This window comes from Uloborus diversus, chromosome 1 (assembly GCF_026930045.1).
Source record: "Uloborus diversus isolate 005 chromosome 1, Udiv.v.3.1, whole genome shotgun sequence".
Taxonomy (NCBI): domain Eukaryota; kingdom Metazoa; phylum Arthropoda; class Arachnida; order Araneae; family Uloboridae; genus Uloborus; species Uloborus diversus.
In genome coordinates this window covers 127,116,769-127,136,875 of record NC_072731.1, presented here as the reverse complement: position 1 = coordinate 127,136,875, position 20,107 = coordinate 127,116,769, and the positions used below count along the sequence as shown (strand labels likewise).

Here is a 20,107-nt window from a genome sequence, read left to right as displayed (position 1 = left end):
AATCCACTTAAGAGCGATGGCGCACCCCGTCTTTTAATACTCAGAAAGAGAAGTCCCTCTAAAAAGAGAAAGAGACTCTTTAAAAAAATTTCTATGGTACAGTCTGTGCCATGCCCCCGCCCTCCATGGAAACCACCCAATTATATTTTCTTCTTCAAATAACTTAAACTGAACCTGAACATTTTCTAAAAAATAAAATACGCTTTTTGAGTTGTTCGTTTTGATTCATACTCTTAAAAATTTGACAAATCCAATCATTCTTCAAGGTGACCATGACATGAAAACTATCGAAGTATGCAATAGGGTTGTTTCCTTCAGTCAAAAATAGTACTTTTAGTCAGTGAAATTGGTAGAATGAGTAAAAAAAATAACATGGACCCAGAAAATACTTTCATTTTCCCAACAGTTATTTTTTTAATTAATTTTTTAAAATGTCCGATTTTGCAAACAAGGCGTGGTCTTGATGTCGTCACAAATGATGCTCTTTGGCGCATCAGATCGTTGCCAATACAAGTGAGTAAATATGTGATTTAAATATTTTTCTCCGTGAATAGCAACACTGAATGACATTTTATCAATTGTGATGTCGCATGACAGAAACGTAAACAATGAAAGCGCACCGTTTTTAGTATTTTTTTAAAAATATTAAACTTGAACAAATTATTTAAAAAATGGTCAGCTCCTATATTTTTAAGCATGCTCTTTCAGAAAAAAAATACTTTTAAAATTTTGGAAACGACCCCATTGTGGTGAGTGATAATGAAGATGCTACTTTCACTAATTGATACCGTATTACCCAGCATTATCCGTTATGCAGGAAAAAAGCGAGGTTGACCAGCATGCCGGGAATTTCGAATGTGGATAATTTCAGGTTTATTTTGCATTAAAAGAAAAGTAAATTTCCCCATTCAGTTCCAATCAAAAAACCAAACCTGCGATTCATTCATAATTTTTTTAAATAAATTATTTTTGGTTTCTTTTAGAGAGGTAAGTTTAATTTTTATTTTTTGCACAGCTATGGTAAATTCCTTAGCACTGGCTTAGGAGCGGTAACTTACTGCTTAAATGTTTGCTCAGTTAGGATTTCATTTTTATAAAATTACTAGCAAAAATACCCGGCGTTGCCTGGGTCAGAAATAAATGTAAGAAACAATCGCTACTTCCTTTCGTTTTCTGTTTTAACTGAAAGAACTCAAAACATATCACTTTGACGTGATTAAAAACCGAGCTTCTTCCTTACCCATTAAAGTAAAATAGCAATAAGTATAAAGAACGAACGAATATTCATTTAGAAACGAAAGCACGAATTTAAGCATATAAAAATTTGAAGAATTTCCAAAATATGAACTAACAAAAACAAAGATTACTGAAAAAACCGTGCGCTTTAATTAAATAGTACACCCTCAAAAGAAAAAAAAAAGCTCTCTATTATGTTTCTTTAAGGATGCAAAAAGTATAGTTTCCAAATGTTTAAACGACTTTAAACTCATGTCTGCTCCGGAGAAGCCTTGATTCAAAAATTTCATTATGATTACTTTTATTATTGCTGTTGTTAGGCAACGAATTTTTGTAACAATGGGTTTTATATTCGCAACTTCAAAGCTCGAATACGCTACCTTGCGGTGATTACCAATACTAAAGAAAAGGGTAAAACATTCCATTCCACGAGTTTTCTTTGGGGTAAATTTCCGGCTTCAAGCAGTTTGTGATGTAATGTAATTTCAGAAGAATAAAAAAGAAAGCTTCGCACAAATAAGATGAAAAAATACTGTCATTGACTAAACGTCAAAGCAAGTTATAAGTTATGGCATTTGTTTGTTTCACCTTTTTTCATCCGCCATTAGACAGTGGCTACTGCGCCCCCTATAATTTATTGGAGTTGCGAATTTAATTATTTAATGGGGAGATGATATGAAATTTACTGTTTTCCACCATAACTTTTTACAACTAAGTTTTTAAGGAATAAATTACAGCCTAAGTTGCTCCCTCATAATGTATCTATGGTGAAAAAATGGCTAAAATTCGTCCAGTAGTTTTGAAGTTACCCCGGACATCCGGTCGGAGATTAGCCCTTTATGTATAAAGATGAGGATACAATTCCTAAGAAAGCAATGTCATGCTTGCTCCAGAGAGGCCTTGTTTCAAAATTTACATTATGATTACTTTTAATATTGCTGTTGTTAGGCAACGAATTTTCTAAAAAATGGGTTTAATCTTTAATCATTTGATGTGGAAATTACACGACATTTACTGTTTTCGATCACGACCTTCTTAAATTAAGTTTTTTAGCAATAAATAATAGTTTAAGTTGTTCCTTGATAATGTAGCTATCTATGGTGAAAAAATGGTTAAAATCCCTCAAGTAGTTATGAAGTTTACCCCGGACATCCGGACAGAGATTAGCCCTTTATGTATAAAGATTACTTATTGAATAATATTTTTCGTGTGAAAATAACATTGTTAGTTATTATTCTTACAATATTAAACTGTTTATTAATACTAATATGATACGTATAGAACTTTCATTATTTTTTAAGCTGAACGTATATTTTTCATAGTATTAAATTTTTTTCCTAACCTCGATTTTTCTGGCATGCCGGAAAGGACCAGGCAAATGCTATTGAAAATCTGGTGAGCCCCGAATTTTGCGGCATGCCGGATAATGCGGGGTAGTACTGCAGATGGAAATTCAGTGATATAAATTTTTCAGTTGCTTTTTACTTGAAGGAGCACAGAACTGCAAAACTGTTTCAGAATGCATTTATTTGACGATTTTGAACAAGGAAACATAAAAAGCAACTGAACAAACTCTAATTATAGCTAACATGAAATTTTTTGTTTAAACACATTCATAATGTTTTCAAAATCGCCAATTCGCAAAGCAATCGGGTTGAACCGGCTGAACAAATAAAAAGGTTTAGTTTCCTTTTTAATTCGAGAGATGGCGCCATACCTCATTCAGGAGCCTTCCCTTTCTTCACCTCAATAAAAATGCCTCAAGAGCAAAAGTATAGTAAAAATAGGGGTCGGACCCAAACATCCAAAAAAAAAAAAAAAAAAAAAAAATTAAAAATTAATTTTAATTTTGACATTTGGAATTCAAATTATGTTTTTCGTAATCACGAGTGTGTGTGTGTGTGTGTATGTAGGCGTGTGTGTTTGTGTCTGTGCAGGTATGAGTGTGTGGGTAGTTGTGTGTATGAGTGTTTGTGTGTGGGGGGGGAGGTGGATGTGTGTATAGGTTTTTGACATTTGGAATTCAAATTATGTTTTTCGTAATCACGAGTGTGTGTGTGTGTGTGTATGTAGGCGTGTGTGTTTGTGTCTGTGCAGGTATGAGTGTGTGGGTAGTTGTGTGTATGAGTGTTTGTGTGTGGGGGGGGGGAGGTGGATGTGTGTATAGGTATATGTGTTTGTGTCTGTGTGCAGGCATGAGTATGTGGGTATAGTTGTGTGTAGGCGTGTGTGTATGTGTAGGTGTCTGTATGTATGCGTGTGTGTGTTTGTGTATGTTTGTAGGTGTATATATGCGTGTGTATCTGTTTGTTTGTACGTGCGTGTATGTATGCGTATAAGTGTAGGCTATTGACGCAACCTGGATATGGCTTTCGCTATATAGTCCAGTCATTTAAGCTTAAATTAGGTAAGAATCTCGAAATTCGAGATACCCAGCTGTAAGTCTGTAAATACTTGTATATTAACACCCTAAAAGTTGTCTCAAAACCTACATATGGTAGAGTGTACGCAACTATTAAATTTCAAGGTCAAAGGTCACAAAAATCGTTTTTTCGCGCTTTTTTTTTGTAAATATCTCATTTCCTATGGGTTTTTTGCTATTTGTATTTGTTATCAATATTGTAGAATACAAAATTCTCTACAAATTTTGTTAAAATTTTTTTTTTACTCGGTGAACCGTTTTCGAGATAGAGGGCGGACAGCGTGCAGTCACAGGATCACTTCAGGTCAACCGGTGCCTCCGGTCGAAAACGCGCCATATATAGTTGATGAACTATCGATAAATCAACAGGACTCGACCGATGCATCGGCGCCGATGGTTCAACAATTTAGCCATCGGCATCGGTATCGGCTGCCGATGCTAACTTGCAGAAAACATTGGCCCATCGGCCTTAAAAAACATCGAAAAGCCGATGGAATTGGCCGATGTTTTCGAAAAAAAAAGGACCTTCGTTGTTTTACTTTTTAATACAAAGTAAAGGGAGTTATTGTTTTTATATAAAATTGTTTACTTAAATTTCAGTATGAATTTCTATTTTAGTCACCCCTGAAACAGTTTTTAATACTGCATTCAGCTACTAAACAAGTTAATAATTGCGTTGTTTCTTGCGGCTGGATGTACGTATGTATCTCTCATAAGCCGTAACTCAAAAATGGTAAGCTGTAGAAGGCTAAATTTTCGCATGTGGGGTGTGCGTACATTCAAGTTGTGCACTTCCCTTTTTGTTTTCGATCGGGTGTTCTAAAAAGCCTATTTACTCATTTTTTGTGGCTATTAATTACTTATTTCAATGCAAAACTAGTATAGCGTCTCAGACTGACGATCATTTGGTGATATATTGCCGAATTTGAGACTATGGAAATAAATATGAGATGGCGAAACCGGTTTTGTTTCATTTTGCTAGATTCCCGTTGAACCGACGTTAATTTTTAATGTTTCGATACTTGTAATATGAATTACAGTAATGCAGTCTTTTCTGTATCGCTTCGGCGGAGCTACAAGTTTGAGGCCCGTCGAAATACATTTTGGGGCCCTATTTCTCTATCAAAGAAGTTGTAAAAATTTTTATCATACACATTTTTGTAACTCCTACGGTGCCCCTACGGTTATGGGGCCTCTCGCGCAATCGCAATATTTGCTATATTTTAAAACCGCCACTGCACGTTAAAACAAACTCGGGTGCAAGTTTTAAAAGGGTTTTTCTGCTCAATGTTTATGATTATTTTGAACTCTATTTTTTACTACTATTTTTTGTATTTCGAAGAACACTTGCGTGCCCCTCTTCCCATTCCTTCAATTTCTGAAATTAAACTCTAGTTGTACGTACTTCTGAGTTGTTTAAAACTAACACCATTCATAAAATTAGAGATTTTTTTTTTCAAGCTTTATCTATTGTTTAGAAAGAATTTAGAGCATTAATGTAAGAAATTGATTAAAGACGTTTTGAATGGTTGTTGCAACTCGTGATTGCGAAAAACATAATTTGAATTCAAAGTTTCAGAATTCAAATTAGAGTTGTTTGGGGGGAAGTTGGTCATAGTTTTTTTTTTTTTTTTTTTTTTTGCTGTTGTTCTTTGTCTTCCATCATATAGCAGTCAAAAAAAGAGAAGCATAACTACACCCTATACAGATTGTACGTAGTACGATCCAAAAGTTCGGGGGACAAACTGTATAAAACCTTACCCAGAATATTTCACATTACTGAAGCACATCCACCTTCAAAAGGTCACCTTGAGGGACTATGTACTTCTGCCTGTGTTCATATAACTTTTGGAAACAGTCCTGGAAGCCATTTTTCGCTACCTTCTGTGATGCAGCTTTATCTTCTCCTGACGGAAGAAAGCGGCGTCCATGCAAATGTTTTTTATTTGCTGGGAACAGGTAAAAGTCACACGGAGCTTAGTCTGACGAAACGTTATGTTATTTGTTTGTCATATCAGAGTGTTGACTAATCGAACCATGCATCTTCAACATAAAAGTCGCCTTCTTCCCCACGATGAAGTTAAAGCAGCAGCGCAAGAAGGAGGTTAAATCTGTTCCAGGAGTCCTTCTAAAAGTTATACGAACGTTGGCAGAAGTGCATAACCGTTCAAGGTGACTATTTTGTAAATAGATGTATTTCGGTAATGTGAACTATTCAGGGTAAGGTTTTATACAATTTGTCCTTGAACTTTTAGATCATACTACGTACGTATGAGTTTTCAACTTACTATTTCTTAACGTTTTTGAGTGACGCAAGTTTACGCGCATGAAGACATCACAAGAGAATTTGTGATAATTAACTAAGGAGGCGTTCAAAATGGATATTTCGGTCATCTATATGTTCTTAGGTAGATATATATGAATGTACAGATGTGCCGAAAAAACTTGTGAAGTTGAATTTGGTGGTTGTGGGGGTGATCGTAAAATAGAAATTTAGGTCGAAATCTGATTTTTTTTTGTAATTACAATTCCTTATTCGTAGAAAGGAAGTAAAGTGAAATGAACCAATTAATGATCCTTTAAATCCCTGACAATTTTATCAATTTATTTGTGTTAGATTTTTTTTTGCCATCGGCCAACGGCACCGGCCATCGGCCATCGGCAATCGGCCATTTGGAGAAAAACAATCGGCCATCTTTGAACAATCGGTCAACAATCGGCATCGGCCCATCGTCCAAAAAATGCCATCGGTCGAGCCCTAAATGATAGCACATCAAAAGTCAAATAAAAGCAATAAGCAATCGTGATTGCTCCAAAAAAAAAAAAAAAGCTAAACCTGGTGCAAATTGTTTATTACCCTCACAATAAGAACAGGTAAAAAGTCCCACAGCATTGTTCGTCGGGTTTCGGAATGGGGGGACATCTAAAAATTGCTGTTTTGGGTATTTTTCCGGAATTTGTAGAGTAAGTTTAAAGTGAGAATATTATGTTATACTAAATTTAAAAGCATAAAATTAAAGGTGTTTGCCCCCCAAGAGGGGTGAATATATCCTACCAATGCTACAGAGCCCCTTATAGTCGTAAAACGAAGCAGTATCCCCGAACCTCCCTTCATACATTTCATATGGAAATATTTTATGCAAAGTTTAAGTTAGAAATCAAGTGTTTCCATCCTCCAAGTGCGATGGTGCACCTCCTCCCAAAGCTACAGAATCCCCCCCTCCGCCAGGTAAAATAATAGCTCAATTCCCCCCCCCCCCCCCTTTTCATTTCAAGTAGAAGTATTATCACATGCAAATCTAAAATGCATTAAATCAGGACTGTCCACCCCATAAGAACGGTAGTTCACCTCCCAAAACGAACTTATATACTAAAAGATGACCCCTTCCCGGCACATTTGTTTAAATGGTCAGAAAAATTACGCTGAACTGTTTTTTTGCTTTCAAATGCTTTTTTCCTTCAAATTTTGCTTTCAATTTCTTTTCTCCTAAGCTTGTAACAAAAAACTTTCTTTATCAAGATCTTTTTTTTGAAATCTAGATTCTCAGCAAAATCGTTATTGTTGCAGCTATGTCTAGCACAGTTGTGCATATAGTTGCGCACTTCAGTTCACTTTTAGACTTTTCAAACACTCACTATATCCAATGACCCCCTCAGAGCAAGCACAAGATTTGAGCGGCAGAAAGTCTTCTAGAGCAGAAGGCTTGGCTGTTGCAATAAGACGCAGATATTTCAGTGGTGCTTTCTCCTTCTTTGTACCCATCAAAAATGACATTTTCCCATACTTACAAGTGACATATACACTGAATTGCTGGCATATTTCCTTGAAGCTTGCAGATCATTACCAAAAAATATGATCGAGCAGGCATCTTCCATCTATTACATATATGACACCAGCTGTTTGTTCTGTGATGGTGGATGAATCTTTTGCTTCAGATAATAACATTTTAACGATGCAGGACTTCTTTCCTTCTGAAACCAAATTCATCGAATACTGATGGAGGATCAGCGCATAACTCGTACTAGAAGTTTTTAGCAATTTTTTATTGCATCTTTGCTGTTCATACCATTCGGTGTGAAAAATGGTTTGCGCTTACACATCTTTACAGATAGTAACTACTAACAGAAGCTAGAGACATAACTGCATAATAAAAAATAATAACAAGTCCTTTAAAAGAAATGCCACTAAATTGTTTGCCTTCAATATCCTTTGATGTTACTACCCCAACGTTAAAGGCCTCAGCACAACTCACCTTATTATCGGCGACCGACCAGTAACGGCGAGCAACACCAACTTGAGTCAATACCCGTAGAGAGGGAAGAGCAGTATTTAGCATTCTACTGTTACTCATTGCTCTCAAGACTTCTTCTGTCGTTGAATCACTACAGGTTCTGGACCACCTAAATTTGTCACTGCGTTGGATTGTTGGATAGCTGATGTTTTAGCTAATGTTTGATGTGATCAAATTTTTTTGTATCGTATAATGTACTCAAAAGTTTCAGATAGTGTTGCAAGTATATGTGCATATATTTAGCATAGTTCACATAACCAGCTGCGTAAAAATGAGGCAGCTTGGTGTTTGCAAATGAGAACCCCCACCGACTCAGAAGGCGCAGAATTGCAGCATTGCCCGTCTCACTATTGTCAATTTCGGTTTATCCCCCTTTACAGTGATGGCAAAAGATTGTAGAAAAGTTGAAGTAAATTAATTAAGAAGAAGGAGGGAAACTTCAGTCAATTCGGACCTTTTTTTTTTCTCTTTATGCTGCAAAGGGATTTTGTTTTATATATCACTCCAACGCTCTAAACAGTTTAATAACTTCAATCACAAATAAATAGGTTACTGCGCTCACTTAGATCTTTTAGAATTTTCCTTCTGACATTAGCCAGAAGGATAACTGTGTCATTGTGTGGCATTCTGTACTTCGGAAAAGTTTAAAATCAGTAAAATTTTTTCGTGAACTTCACTGCAATCGTTGGTTATAGAATGCAACTTCAGGGTCTCCCCCCCCCCAAGCGATGGTGCATCCCTTAAGTGTGACGGAGTACCCATCCAGAATAAAAGCCCTCAAAAAAGAAAGAAATACCCCTTGAAAAAACTGCCTTAAAAACTCCAATAACGCAATTTGCGCCACAAACCCTCCCCCCCCCCGTCTGTGCACTCCAGTTAATCGGAATTTTTTTCTGTGAGAGTTTTTTATTTTACTATTATAAAGTGTGGTTTCTGTGAGATTTGAGTTTTTTTTTCAAGTACTAGAAATTATTTTTATTTAAAAAGAGGATTATTTCGTCCCCCCCCCCCTTTCCCCCAAAAATCGACGCGCAAAGTGCTGGGTCTTTTTATCCCTTTTTGCTGGAAGGGTAAGAAGTAATTTGCAACAGGTTCCAACATTTTTTTTTTGTATGTTTGGGTTTGGCCATTTTTTGGCCTAATTTTACTGTACTACTAGCTGTGCTGTGTTCATGTTAATCACAACGGAGGCTAAATAATAAATATAGAGAGGAGAGGGCCACAGCAGTCCCAAGAGATTGGAAGGATAAAGGCAAAAAATCACCCAAAAATTTGCACTGCAATTAAGAATGGCTGGGATTTTGAATTTCCGCCTTCCAAACGTAATTTTCTGGAACACTGAAATTTTGATATCCGAGCTAAACTCCTTTCTGAAACAGGCTTTTTCGGAGTACTTAAAATAATGGCAGCATCAGTGAGATAATTGTGGGGAGTTAGGGTTACAACTGTATAAGCTTTCCAGTTTGTTTCTATTCATCCAAACCAAATGTCGGTTATTTTTCTAACAGCTCAAGTATATTGATTTCTGTAATTTCTTTTAAGGCTTTCAAAGTTTTTTTTAACGAAATTAAATAATTGAGTCCGAAATACTTTTAACGCCCTTAGAATTGAAAATACTCCTTTCAGTCCTGCGTAATTTCACGTTTTGTATCTGTAGATATAGAAAAAATCTTGAATAAACTTTAGAAGAGGGTGGAGGGAAAAAAAAACAATTTGAACTTAAATATTATATTTGAGTGTTTTTTAATTTTTTTAAAATTCAAAATGTCAAATATCCTAATGCTTAAAAAATCTTACTTGCACACTTCTTTTTTCTATCTTCCATATTCCATCTCATTCTTAGAAAGTTAGTTTCTTTGTGGCATTGATCAATGTTATGGCTATTTCACTCCTTCAAAATGAATTTCATTCCTCCAACAAACGTCAAAGAGTTTTTTCTTTCTATATCAAAGCGTGAAATACCTCTGGTTGGTTTGTATTTATATCGTAATGTTCATGTATAATCATGTTAGTAGCGCAATTACTGCATTGCAATGTCTTTTTTCTTTTAATTTTTTTTTCTGTGATATTAATGTTATCGGTGCTCGAATTAGGTATTTTGAAACTGACGGCCGGCTTGAAAGGCTGTGAGTTTTGAGTAAATGATAAAACTACAGAACGGGATGAAAATATGTAAAAAGAGGGTTATCTTTTGGAATAACTTTACTATGCATGTATCCCCACGAAGAGGGATATACAAAAAGATGTCAACTAACAAATACCAAATGGGACATGCTCTCATATTATGCATTAGGGTCACTTGGAGTTCTCGCATGATAAATTATTCTCGATGGTAGCGAAAGGGTTTAGCTATAGCTAGGATGGAAAAAGAATCCATCCTTGTTAACAGCATGGAATATAGAAATGGTTACCTGCAAAAGGCTTCAGCCAGTTGAGAAGTTCTGTCGCAAGCTGCGTGGGGTCTTGACTTAGAATATCAACAGCTTGCTTCGTCACAGCAGAAAGAAGTTCTGTTTCCCAATCTAGAATCTATAAAATTAAAAAAATAAATAAATAAATGAATAAAATAATTCTAACCAGGGCATTTGCAATTTCTTACAATAATCTTAAAACAAATTTTGGTTTTATGACGACGTGTAATGATCTACAGTTAAAAACTATTTTGCTCCTGTTGACAGAACCCTCGTTCTTAAATATCATTACGATTTATTATAAATTTAGACGTTTCTGGGTGGAGGACATATATACAGACTCCCGTTTAAACCTCTATTTTCTCAACAGTCAGTCCTAGATGCAAACTTCCAATTGAAAAAAAATGGTAAAAATCAGATGAAGAGTTCAGACATGAAGTGTTAGAAGCGAAGCATAAAAAGTGAAAGAAGGCAAAATCTAACTTTTTGTATGGTCCAAAGTCTCCTACATTGCATTAAAGGAAATCAAAGCATGAAAAAACAACTTCCAATAGCACGACCAATATTAACCGAGATATGAAATGCAGCGCTTTGTGACCTATATCGCTTTACACGCTCCCCTAAAGTTGCCGTAAGGGTAAAAACTCCAGATTGCCCCCCCCCCCCCCCCTCCGAGAAGATCCGGCTTTGAGTTGGGGAAATAATCTCTATTAAAAAATAATACCAACATAATAAGTTTGAAATATTTGCGACCAAAATTCAAGAAGATATTTGAGTTCAAAATTATTCGAAACCGTGCAAAAAATAAGATTGGAACATACTGTCCTTTCAAAAAAATGACATGTAGTAGTAATATTGTTGTAATCACATTAATGTGACCATCTGTCAAAAGCCAGAATAACCACCTTTCGCAGAGCGGACTGCTGCGAGACATGCAGGAAGAGAGTCACTTAGGTCCCTGAATGTGTTCTCTGGGATGTTGAGCCATGCCGACTCTAATGCCGTGGCCAGCTGCGCTAGATTACGCGGTTGAGTATCCATGGCGCGAACAACTCGATCGAGATGGTCCCACAGATGCTCGATTGGGTTTAAGTCAGGTGAGTTTGCTGGCCATGGGAGGACGGTAAACTCATCCTGGTGCTCTTCGAACCACGCACGTACACTGGCAGCTGTATGGCACCTCGCATTGTCCTGCTGGAAGATGCCATCATCCTGAGGAAAAACAATGCGCATGTAGGGGTGGACATTAGGGTGGGGCGAAAAATAAAAAGTTTTTCCGATCAACTAGTAATAGTTGCCAAAAGTTGTCTTTGGTGATAGTTAGCAAAAGTGCAAAATTTGATGAAGATCGGATAATATCTTCAGGGGGCGCTGTGGTCACAAAGTTTTATTATAGATTTTTTCCCGGATTTCATGATTAAAATACGAAAAATAATGCTGTTAACTTATATCATTGCATTTTTTTACTCATAAGATTTATTTATGCACTGAAAGCATATGAAATAACCCATAAAAGTTCTTTTATGTTATTTACTAGTTGACCCGTGCGGAACTCCGCACTGTACTTCAAATCGTTTCATAAGGCATTTCGCTCTTTAAGAATTTCAAAGGAAGAACATTATGAAGAAGAACCGAAAAAAAAGTAAGCGCAGAAGAGAAGGCATGTAATTTAAAGACATCAGTAACAAAACCTCGTTAAATACAACGTTGTGATAATTTGATCATAGCTCCCCTTTTAATCGTACACATTTTCAATGCAAACATAAATGTCATTAAAAGTTTGGCTGAGTGGTGACTCGTGAAAAAGCAATAATTGTGCATGTGAAAAAACAGTTTGTGGCAAATACAGTCCTGCACATGTCAGCATCTGACGGGAAAAAAAGAAACATTAAAGAGATATTTATTGGCACGTATTCGAATTGGCGCCATTCTGACTAACAGCCCGACACCCCAACAAACCTAGCAATTGCGCCTTCCTTTTCGAAAGCTATTCATTGAAGGAATGCGTAGTAAAAAACAGCAAAAAAGCTTTTTGCCAAAAAAAAAAAAAAAATAATAATAATAAAATCATGCATCTGTGTTTTGTCATTAACCAGCATGATACGATTTAAAATTATTCGCAAAGCATGGAATTTGATTAAAGAATGACGAAGATCTCACGTAGCGATTGAAACAAACATTCTAGAGAAGTAATAAATTTGATTGAAAATAAGTGTTTTTATCTTTGAATATTGAACTATTTCACATAGAAGGTTGCTTTGACCGTTACGGCTTAAATGCCCTCAGATGTTTCTCTTTTAATCGAACACTTAAAATTCAAAACCAAAACCAGTTGAACTGAGTCCGTTCTTAAGTGTAATTTTTCGAACGTAGACAAAATGTATTTTTTTTTTCAGCAGAAAGCAGAGGAGTAGAAAATAATTTCTTGCTAATGAAGTTGATAATACTTTTAATGCTTTATATCGTATTCGCGCGAATAAAAAATTAAAGGTTTACTGAGTGAAACTCGTAGTTTTAATCGGGCGTAGTATTTTTTCATTTGTACAAAAGGTCGAACACTGCTATTAGAAACATCTACATTTTAGCATACAATAAAAATGTTTTTCTGCACAAAAAGGATTTCTTTAGGTAAATCTAATACTTTTTTATGCTTACATTATGTTGAGTGGTCTGGATGTAGTCAAAGAACACAGTTCGATTAACAATGAACTTATCCGAATGATAACTGTAGCCTGCATAAGTGAGTCGAAACACCAAGTAGCATTCCCACTGCATTTATTTTATTAGGTGTGTATGTTATGAGCACATGTAATGCGTAATACTAATATAAATTTGATATTACGTCGGACAGCCCAAGCTTGCCCGAAATTCAGATAGTTTATAGCCGAACGCTCTACCGAAAAAAACTTATCAATTAAACCGAACAACTAAGTCCAGTGTGGAAAATTATTTGATTTGGAATGGCAACAGCCATTCAACGCTTCCTGGCATGAACTCGAATCAAGAGTTCAGTCGCCACTGAATCACCTTTCGATGAATGTTGAAATTCGATGCCTTTGATGTGACGAAAGTCACCCCCCTTTTGATGGGACTTATGTTCCCAATTTTCGATATAAATTATGTGCACTGTATATACGTTTCAACTAACAGTTCTTAATTAAAATGTTTTTTCTAACCTTCAATTCGTTTGTCGATTTTTGAATTTGATGTGGCAAGTGTTTATCCATTGAATCATTTTACGATATGGTGCATAGCGGCCGAAAAGTAACGCTTGCATTCAACTTTAGTTCGTTGCGTGTGAGATTTGTTGATTTAGAAGACTTTCATATGGATTAGCACCTAGTGCGAAGACAACAAAAGGTAAGAGAGACATTTTTATTTTCCAAAATGGATTTCGAAAAGCTCAAGAAAAACCGAACTGTTATTAGAACAGCAGTCACGAAAATGAAGAATACTATTGAAGGTTTAATTAAAGAAGATCAAATAGATTTAGAGGCCCTAGAACAGCTATTGAATCAATTGCATATTAAGGCAGAACTTTTAAAGAAAATTGATGAAGATATCGAACCGTTGTTAGAATTAGAAGAATACGAAAAAGAACTGATATCAGCATATGAGTACGCTGAAAAAGTTTCGAACACAATATTTCGCGCTCAAAGAAAATTAAAGGAAATTAAATCCTCTAATAATAGCCAAGCGAACATAAGTTCGAACATAAGCGAGAAATTAATATACGAAACAAAACACGTGAAGCTTCCAAAATTGAACATTCAAAAGTTTTACGGTGATTGTACCCAATTTTATTCCTTTTACAACACTTTCAAAGTCTCGATTCATGAAAATGAAACGCTTTCAAAAACTGAGAAATTTAACTACCTAAAAAGTTATTTGGGTGGCCCTGCAGCTAATGCAATTGCGGGTTTTGAAATTTCAGATGAAAATTACGACTCTGCGCTTCAAATATTAAAAGAACGATTCGGACAAAAAGACGTCATAATTAATAGCCATATGAACAAATTGCTTAACTTATCTCCTGCTTACAAAATTACAGACATTCCAAAGCTAAAACGGATTCACAATGAAATAGAAGTTAACGTTCGGTGCCTTTCCGCTTTAGGATTGGAGTCAAATTCCTATTCTGCAATGCTGTTAGCAGTAGTATTGAAAATAATCCCCCATGAATTGGCATTGGAATATAATCGACAAAATAAGAAAATCTCTTGCGTTCCAGACATAAATCAATTCTTGAATTTCTTGCAAACAGAAATATTAACAAGAGAACGAACTTATTCGTGTAGGTCGAAGCCATTTGAATCAAACAGTAAGAATAAAAATTCAACTTTGTCTAATAGACAAGATAGCGCTTGCATTTCCACCAGCGGTTTTTTCGTTGCTGCGAAGAATGGAAATGAAGCTTTCGCTGATAAGAAAACGGATAATTGTTTATTTTGTAAAAAAGAACACGATGTTCTCAACTGTCGCTTAAGTGTTGACAAAAAGAGAAACGTATTGAAGAATCAAGGTAGATGCTTTTTGGGCCTTGGATTAAGACACCGTTTGAAAGATTGTTTGTCGGGAAGGAATTGTATTGGGTTGTTCGGAAAGTCATTTCGTTTTTTTTGGGGAACATGAAAGACAGTTTTCGTATAATGAATAAATATTTTATTAAATTATATATTGGCCATTCTGGTCCAACACCTTTTGCCATCTTTCTGGCAGTAACATAATAACCCTCTCATAAAAGTTTTGGTCCTTGCTGGCAAAAAACTGTTTCAGGTGGTTTTTGACATCTTCATTTGAGGTATAGGTTTTGCCATCCAAAAAATTTTGCAGGGACCGGAACAAATAGTAGTCGGAAGGCGCCAGATCTGGAGAATATGGTGGATGTTGCAGTACGTCCCATTCAAGCTGTAAAAGTTTTCGGCGAGTGACCAAACTTGTGTGAGGCTCCGTAAGGACATGGGGCACCCACACATCGAGCTTCGAGGTTAAGCCCATGCCTTTCAAATGGCCATAAACAGTCGAATTCGACAAATTTAATCTCTCACCGATCTCTCGTGTGGTTATTCGCCGATTTGCATCAACTAATGCCTTTATCGCATCTTTGTCAGCTTCGACCGGCCTTCCAGACCGTGGTGCATCTTCGACATCAAAATTGCCGGATCGAAATTTTGCAAACCAGTTCTGGCACTGGCGTACTGTTAACACGCCTTCTCCATACACATCCGTCAATTTTTTTCTCGCTTGGACAGCATTTTTACCTTTTCTGAAGTAAAAAAGTAAAATATGACGAAAATGCTGCTTATTGCTCTCCATATTTAAAAGGGCACCAACCAAAAACTACTGCGTAGAATTAATAGAACTTTTTCACACACAAGCCTTGCAATATCAGCTCTCAAGACATATAATGGTTATGCGGCTTAAGTGTGAAGTTGGTTTCGAAATAACGTAATTAAGTCCTCTGACGGGAAAAAACGAAATTACTTTCCGAACAACCCAATAAATACTGTTCCGGTAAACATAATGAAAATATTTGCTATAAATTTAACAATTTGGCTAACGATAAATCTAATGAAGAATCTCTTGTGGGCAATGGGACGGAAAATGTAATTTCTGCTGTATCGCATATGGGAAATAGAAATAGGACTCTTTTGCAAACGAGTTACGTGTTAGCAAAAAATGAAATCTTAGATTCGAACTGTGGTACGCGTGTTTTACTGGATTGTGGTTCGATGCGTAGCTTTACCACGCAAAACATAGCTAATAAATTAAAATGCAAAGTACTAAGGAAAGAAAAATTATCAGTGTACACGTTTGGAAGTAAAACCCCGATCGAAAAATACTACGATGTCATCAAACTTACGTTAATCAACAGAAACTCTCCCGACTTAAAAATAGAAATTGAAGTGTTGGTTACCGACGAAATATCAGGATCAAATATTCCCCCTCCCGAAGTTGAAGATTTCAAGGGTATGAAACTCTTAAAAAATATGACACTCGCGGATTTTCCAGAAAGTAAAGAACCCATTACAATTTTGATTGGTGCTGATTATTATTATAACGTTGTAACGGGAAATTTTAAGCATTTGAGCAAAACGCTAGTTGCAGTTGAAACAATTTTCGGTTGGTGTTTACAAGGGAAAAAGAGTGAAAATAACTTTTCCTTAATGATGAATGTAGTCGTAGAAAATAGCGCGATTTCAGAACAAATTCAGAAGTTTTGGGACTTAGAGACTTCAGGTCTTATTGATTCGAAGCAAGATGCTGACCCAACAGAAAATGAAATCATGAGACAATTCGAGTCTCAGATCAAATATGAAAACAAAAGGTATACAGTGGGGTTACCATGGAAATTAGAAAAGCGGGATTTAAAAGATAATAGGAAGATAGCTGAAGAGAGATTTTCTAGACTTAGAAAAAGATTTTATAGAAACCCCGAGTTGTATTTTGAATACAAAAAGGTGATAGATGACTATTTACGACAAAAAATTATTGAACCAGTTATTAACCCAGATGAGGAAGACGAAGTTAAATTTTACCTGCCCCACAGAGAAATAATTAGGAAAGATCGTGAGACGAGTAAATTGCGTATAGTTTTCGATGCCTCCTCTCATGATTCTAATTGTTTATCTTTAAATGACAGTCTTCATATAGGTCCAAATTTATATTCTGAAATATTTGATATTTTATTGAGATTTCGCTTTTACCCCATTGCTTATACAACGGACATGAAACAAGCATTTTTGCAAATTTCGCTCAAAGAAGAAGATCGAGATGTTACTCGTTTTTTCTTTACCGATGATCCCTCGGACGAATCTATTGCACCCCAGGTTTATAAATTTACTCGCGTCCTATTCGGCATCAGTAGCAGTCCGTTTTTATTGGCAGGAACTTTGAAATATCATCTGAAACAGTATACTGAAAAATATCCAGTGACTACAAAATTTTTAAATGATAATATTCATGTCGATGACATCATAGGTAGTTATGCATCTGTAGAGGAAGCCTTATCTCATACATTAGAGTCCATAGCAATTTTCGAAGATGCTAGTTTGTCACTACACAAGTGGCGCACTAATTCGAAGACCCTACGCGAATTATGGAAAAAACATGGAGTGATTTCGAGTGATAATGCCGAACACCTCAAAGAAGAAAATATGACATACAAAGTCTTAGGTATAGCATGGGACAACTTAAAGGACATTCTTTATTTTTATGTTGGAGATCTAGTCAAATTTGTTTCTAGAGGAACTGACACTAAACGCTACGTGCTCCAGGTCTTAGGACGCATCTTCGATCCTATCGGAATTTTAGGTCCTTTTACAGTGAGAATTAAATGTTTGATGCAACAGATTTGGGCGTTACGTATTGATTGGGATGACAGATTACCCGAAGATCTAAGTTCGTTATGGAGAAGCTGGTGCGAAGAAGTTCCTCAACTGACGGAAATTTCAATCCCACGCCACTATTTTTCCGAAAACCTAAATATTGATATCAAGACTCTTGAACTTCATTTCTTTTGTGACGCAAGTATGAAAGCATTTGGAACAGTTGCCTACATGCGTGTTTTATCTCGAAATGAAGACGTTCGAACGGCCTTTGTAGCTTCTAAAAATAGAGTTGCTCCGTTAAAATATCTTACATTGCCTCGGCTGGAGCTCATGGCTGCAGTATTGTCAGCAAAATTAAGTTTTAATATTTTGAAATCCTTGAAACGTGACATTCCGTGCTATTTCTGGTCTGACTCGAAGATAACAATTTTTTGGATAAAAGGAAATCCTGAAAAATTCAAACCTTTTGTCAAGAATCGGATTGAAGAAATTCGCAAATTCACAGCACCTTCAGACTGGTTTTTTTGCCCCGGAAAGGTCAACCCTTCAGATACCTTGTCGAGGGGAGCAAAAGTTTCTAAACTGCTAGAAGATCCAACCTGGCTGACAGGACCGCAGTGGCTAAAAAATTCTCCAGAATACTGGCCGAAGTCAGAAAATGATGAAGCAATAAATACAGGAGAATTAGAATACAGAAAGAAATCGAAGGACATCTTTCAGTGTGAATGTCTTGTTGAAGAAAAGGAAAATCCAATCAACATTACTAAATTTAGTAATATGGAGAAGTTGGTAAGGATTACAGCTTGGGTGAAGAAGTCGATCATGAAATTTAGAAAGATTTCTAATATAGGAAATACATTGACCGCTGAAGAATTAATAGAAGCTGAGAATCATCTCATAAGATTAGAACAGAAGATTTTTTTTAAAGAAGATTACGAATCCTTGAAGAATGGAGATCCGATTCAAAAAGACTCTGATTTGTTTAACTTTTTGCCATTTATGGATGAAAATGAAATTATCAGACTAGGAGGAAGATTAGAATTTGCTGAATTATCTACAGAAGAAAAACATCCTATTATTCTTCCAAAACGGTCCTGGCTGACATTTTTAATCGCGAGAAGAGAACATGAGAAAGTGATGCACGGTGGAACAGCTTGTACTTTAGCGCGAATTCGGCAACGTTTCTGGATTCCAAAAGGACGGCAGTTAGTCAAAGGTGTAATGAAAAAGTGTCTAATCTGTCAAAAATATCTTTCGAAGGCTGCTAATCAAATTACAGCTCCGTTGCCGCTTGACAGAAGTAACACCTCGCCTCCATTCTCAGTTTGCGGATTAGATTTTGCGGGACCAATTTATGTGAAATTTTTTAAAGAAGTTCGAAAATCCTATATAGTTTTGTTTACATGTGCAGTTACTAGATCAATTCACCTTGAACTCGTTAGCGATATGACTACAGATTCCTTCTTATTGGCACTTCGAAGATTTTTAGCTAGAAGAGGAAACTGTAAAGTAATATATTCGGATAACGCGAAAACCTTTAAAAGGGCAAAAAAAGAAATAGAAGACTTATCAAAATTTATTTCTGACAAATTACTTTCGCAATTTCTAACTAAAGAAAGAATAGTTTGGAAAAATATAATTGAAAGGGCGGCTTGGTGGGGAGGTTTTTACGAGCGACTTGTGAAATCCGTAAAAGATTGCCTGCGGAAAATTGTAGGGAAAGCTTTATTAAATTTTGAAGAAATGTCTACATTGCTTACAGAAATAGAAACCGTCCTCAACTTGCGACCGCTAACTTACGTCTATAATGAAAATAGTGAACCTTTGCCTTTGACACCAATGCACTTCCTAAATTTTGGACGAGAACCTCAATATCCTATTAATTTCGCTGAAATAGTAGAAAATGAATCGAAAAGATCTTCACTTTTGAAACGGAAAAAATATCAATCTCTTCTTCTCCGGCAATTATGGATAAAATGGAAGCAGCAATATTTACTTGACCTCAGAACTGTTCACTCTTTGAATAATCCAGACAGACAACCTGCACTTAAGGTAGGAGATGTAGTGCTCATCGAAGAGGATTCCAAAAACAAACTGCTATGGAAACTCGGAAAAATTGAAAGAGCGTTTCTCGGACGGGATAATAACGTACGCTCATACGAAGTTAAAACAGCTTCCGGACTTCTGCGGAGAACGATACAACACTTGTATCCCTTGGAACTTTGAACTTTTGAAATTTGAACTCTATATTAATTTAAATTGAACATTTATTTATATTGATATTTTGTACTAACCTTTAAATTTGATACTTAATAATATTTAGTATATTTCACTAACATTTTTAGGATTATATTTAATGTTTGAAATTAATTTGAAAATGTATTTGATTCATGCATAATTTTGATTTATTGATTT

General features: G+C 35.9%; 1 protein-coding gene across 1 annotated transcript in view; it reads right to left on the bottom strand.

Annotated features, from left to right (window-relative positions):
* Positions 1-20,107, bottom strand: part of LOC129234876 (protein qui-1-like) — a 108,105-nt gene that overhangs the window by 33,677 nt on the left and 54,321 nt on the right. The window contains exon 14 of the mRNA XM_054868750.1: positions 10,362-10,479. Coding sequence (XP_054724725.1) covers positions 10,362-10,479 — 118 coding nt within the window. The remainder of the gene's footprint in view (positions 1-10,361; positions 10,480-20,107) is intronic.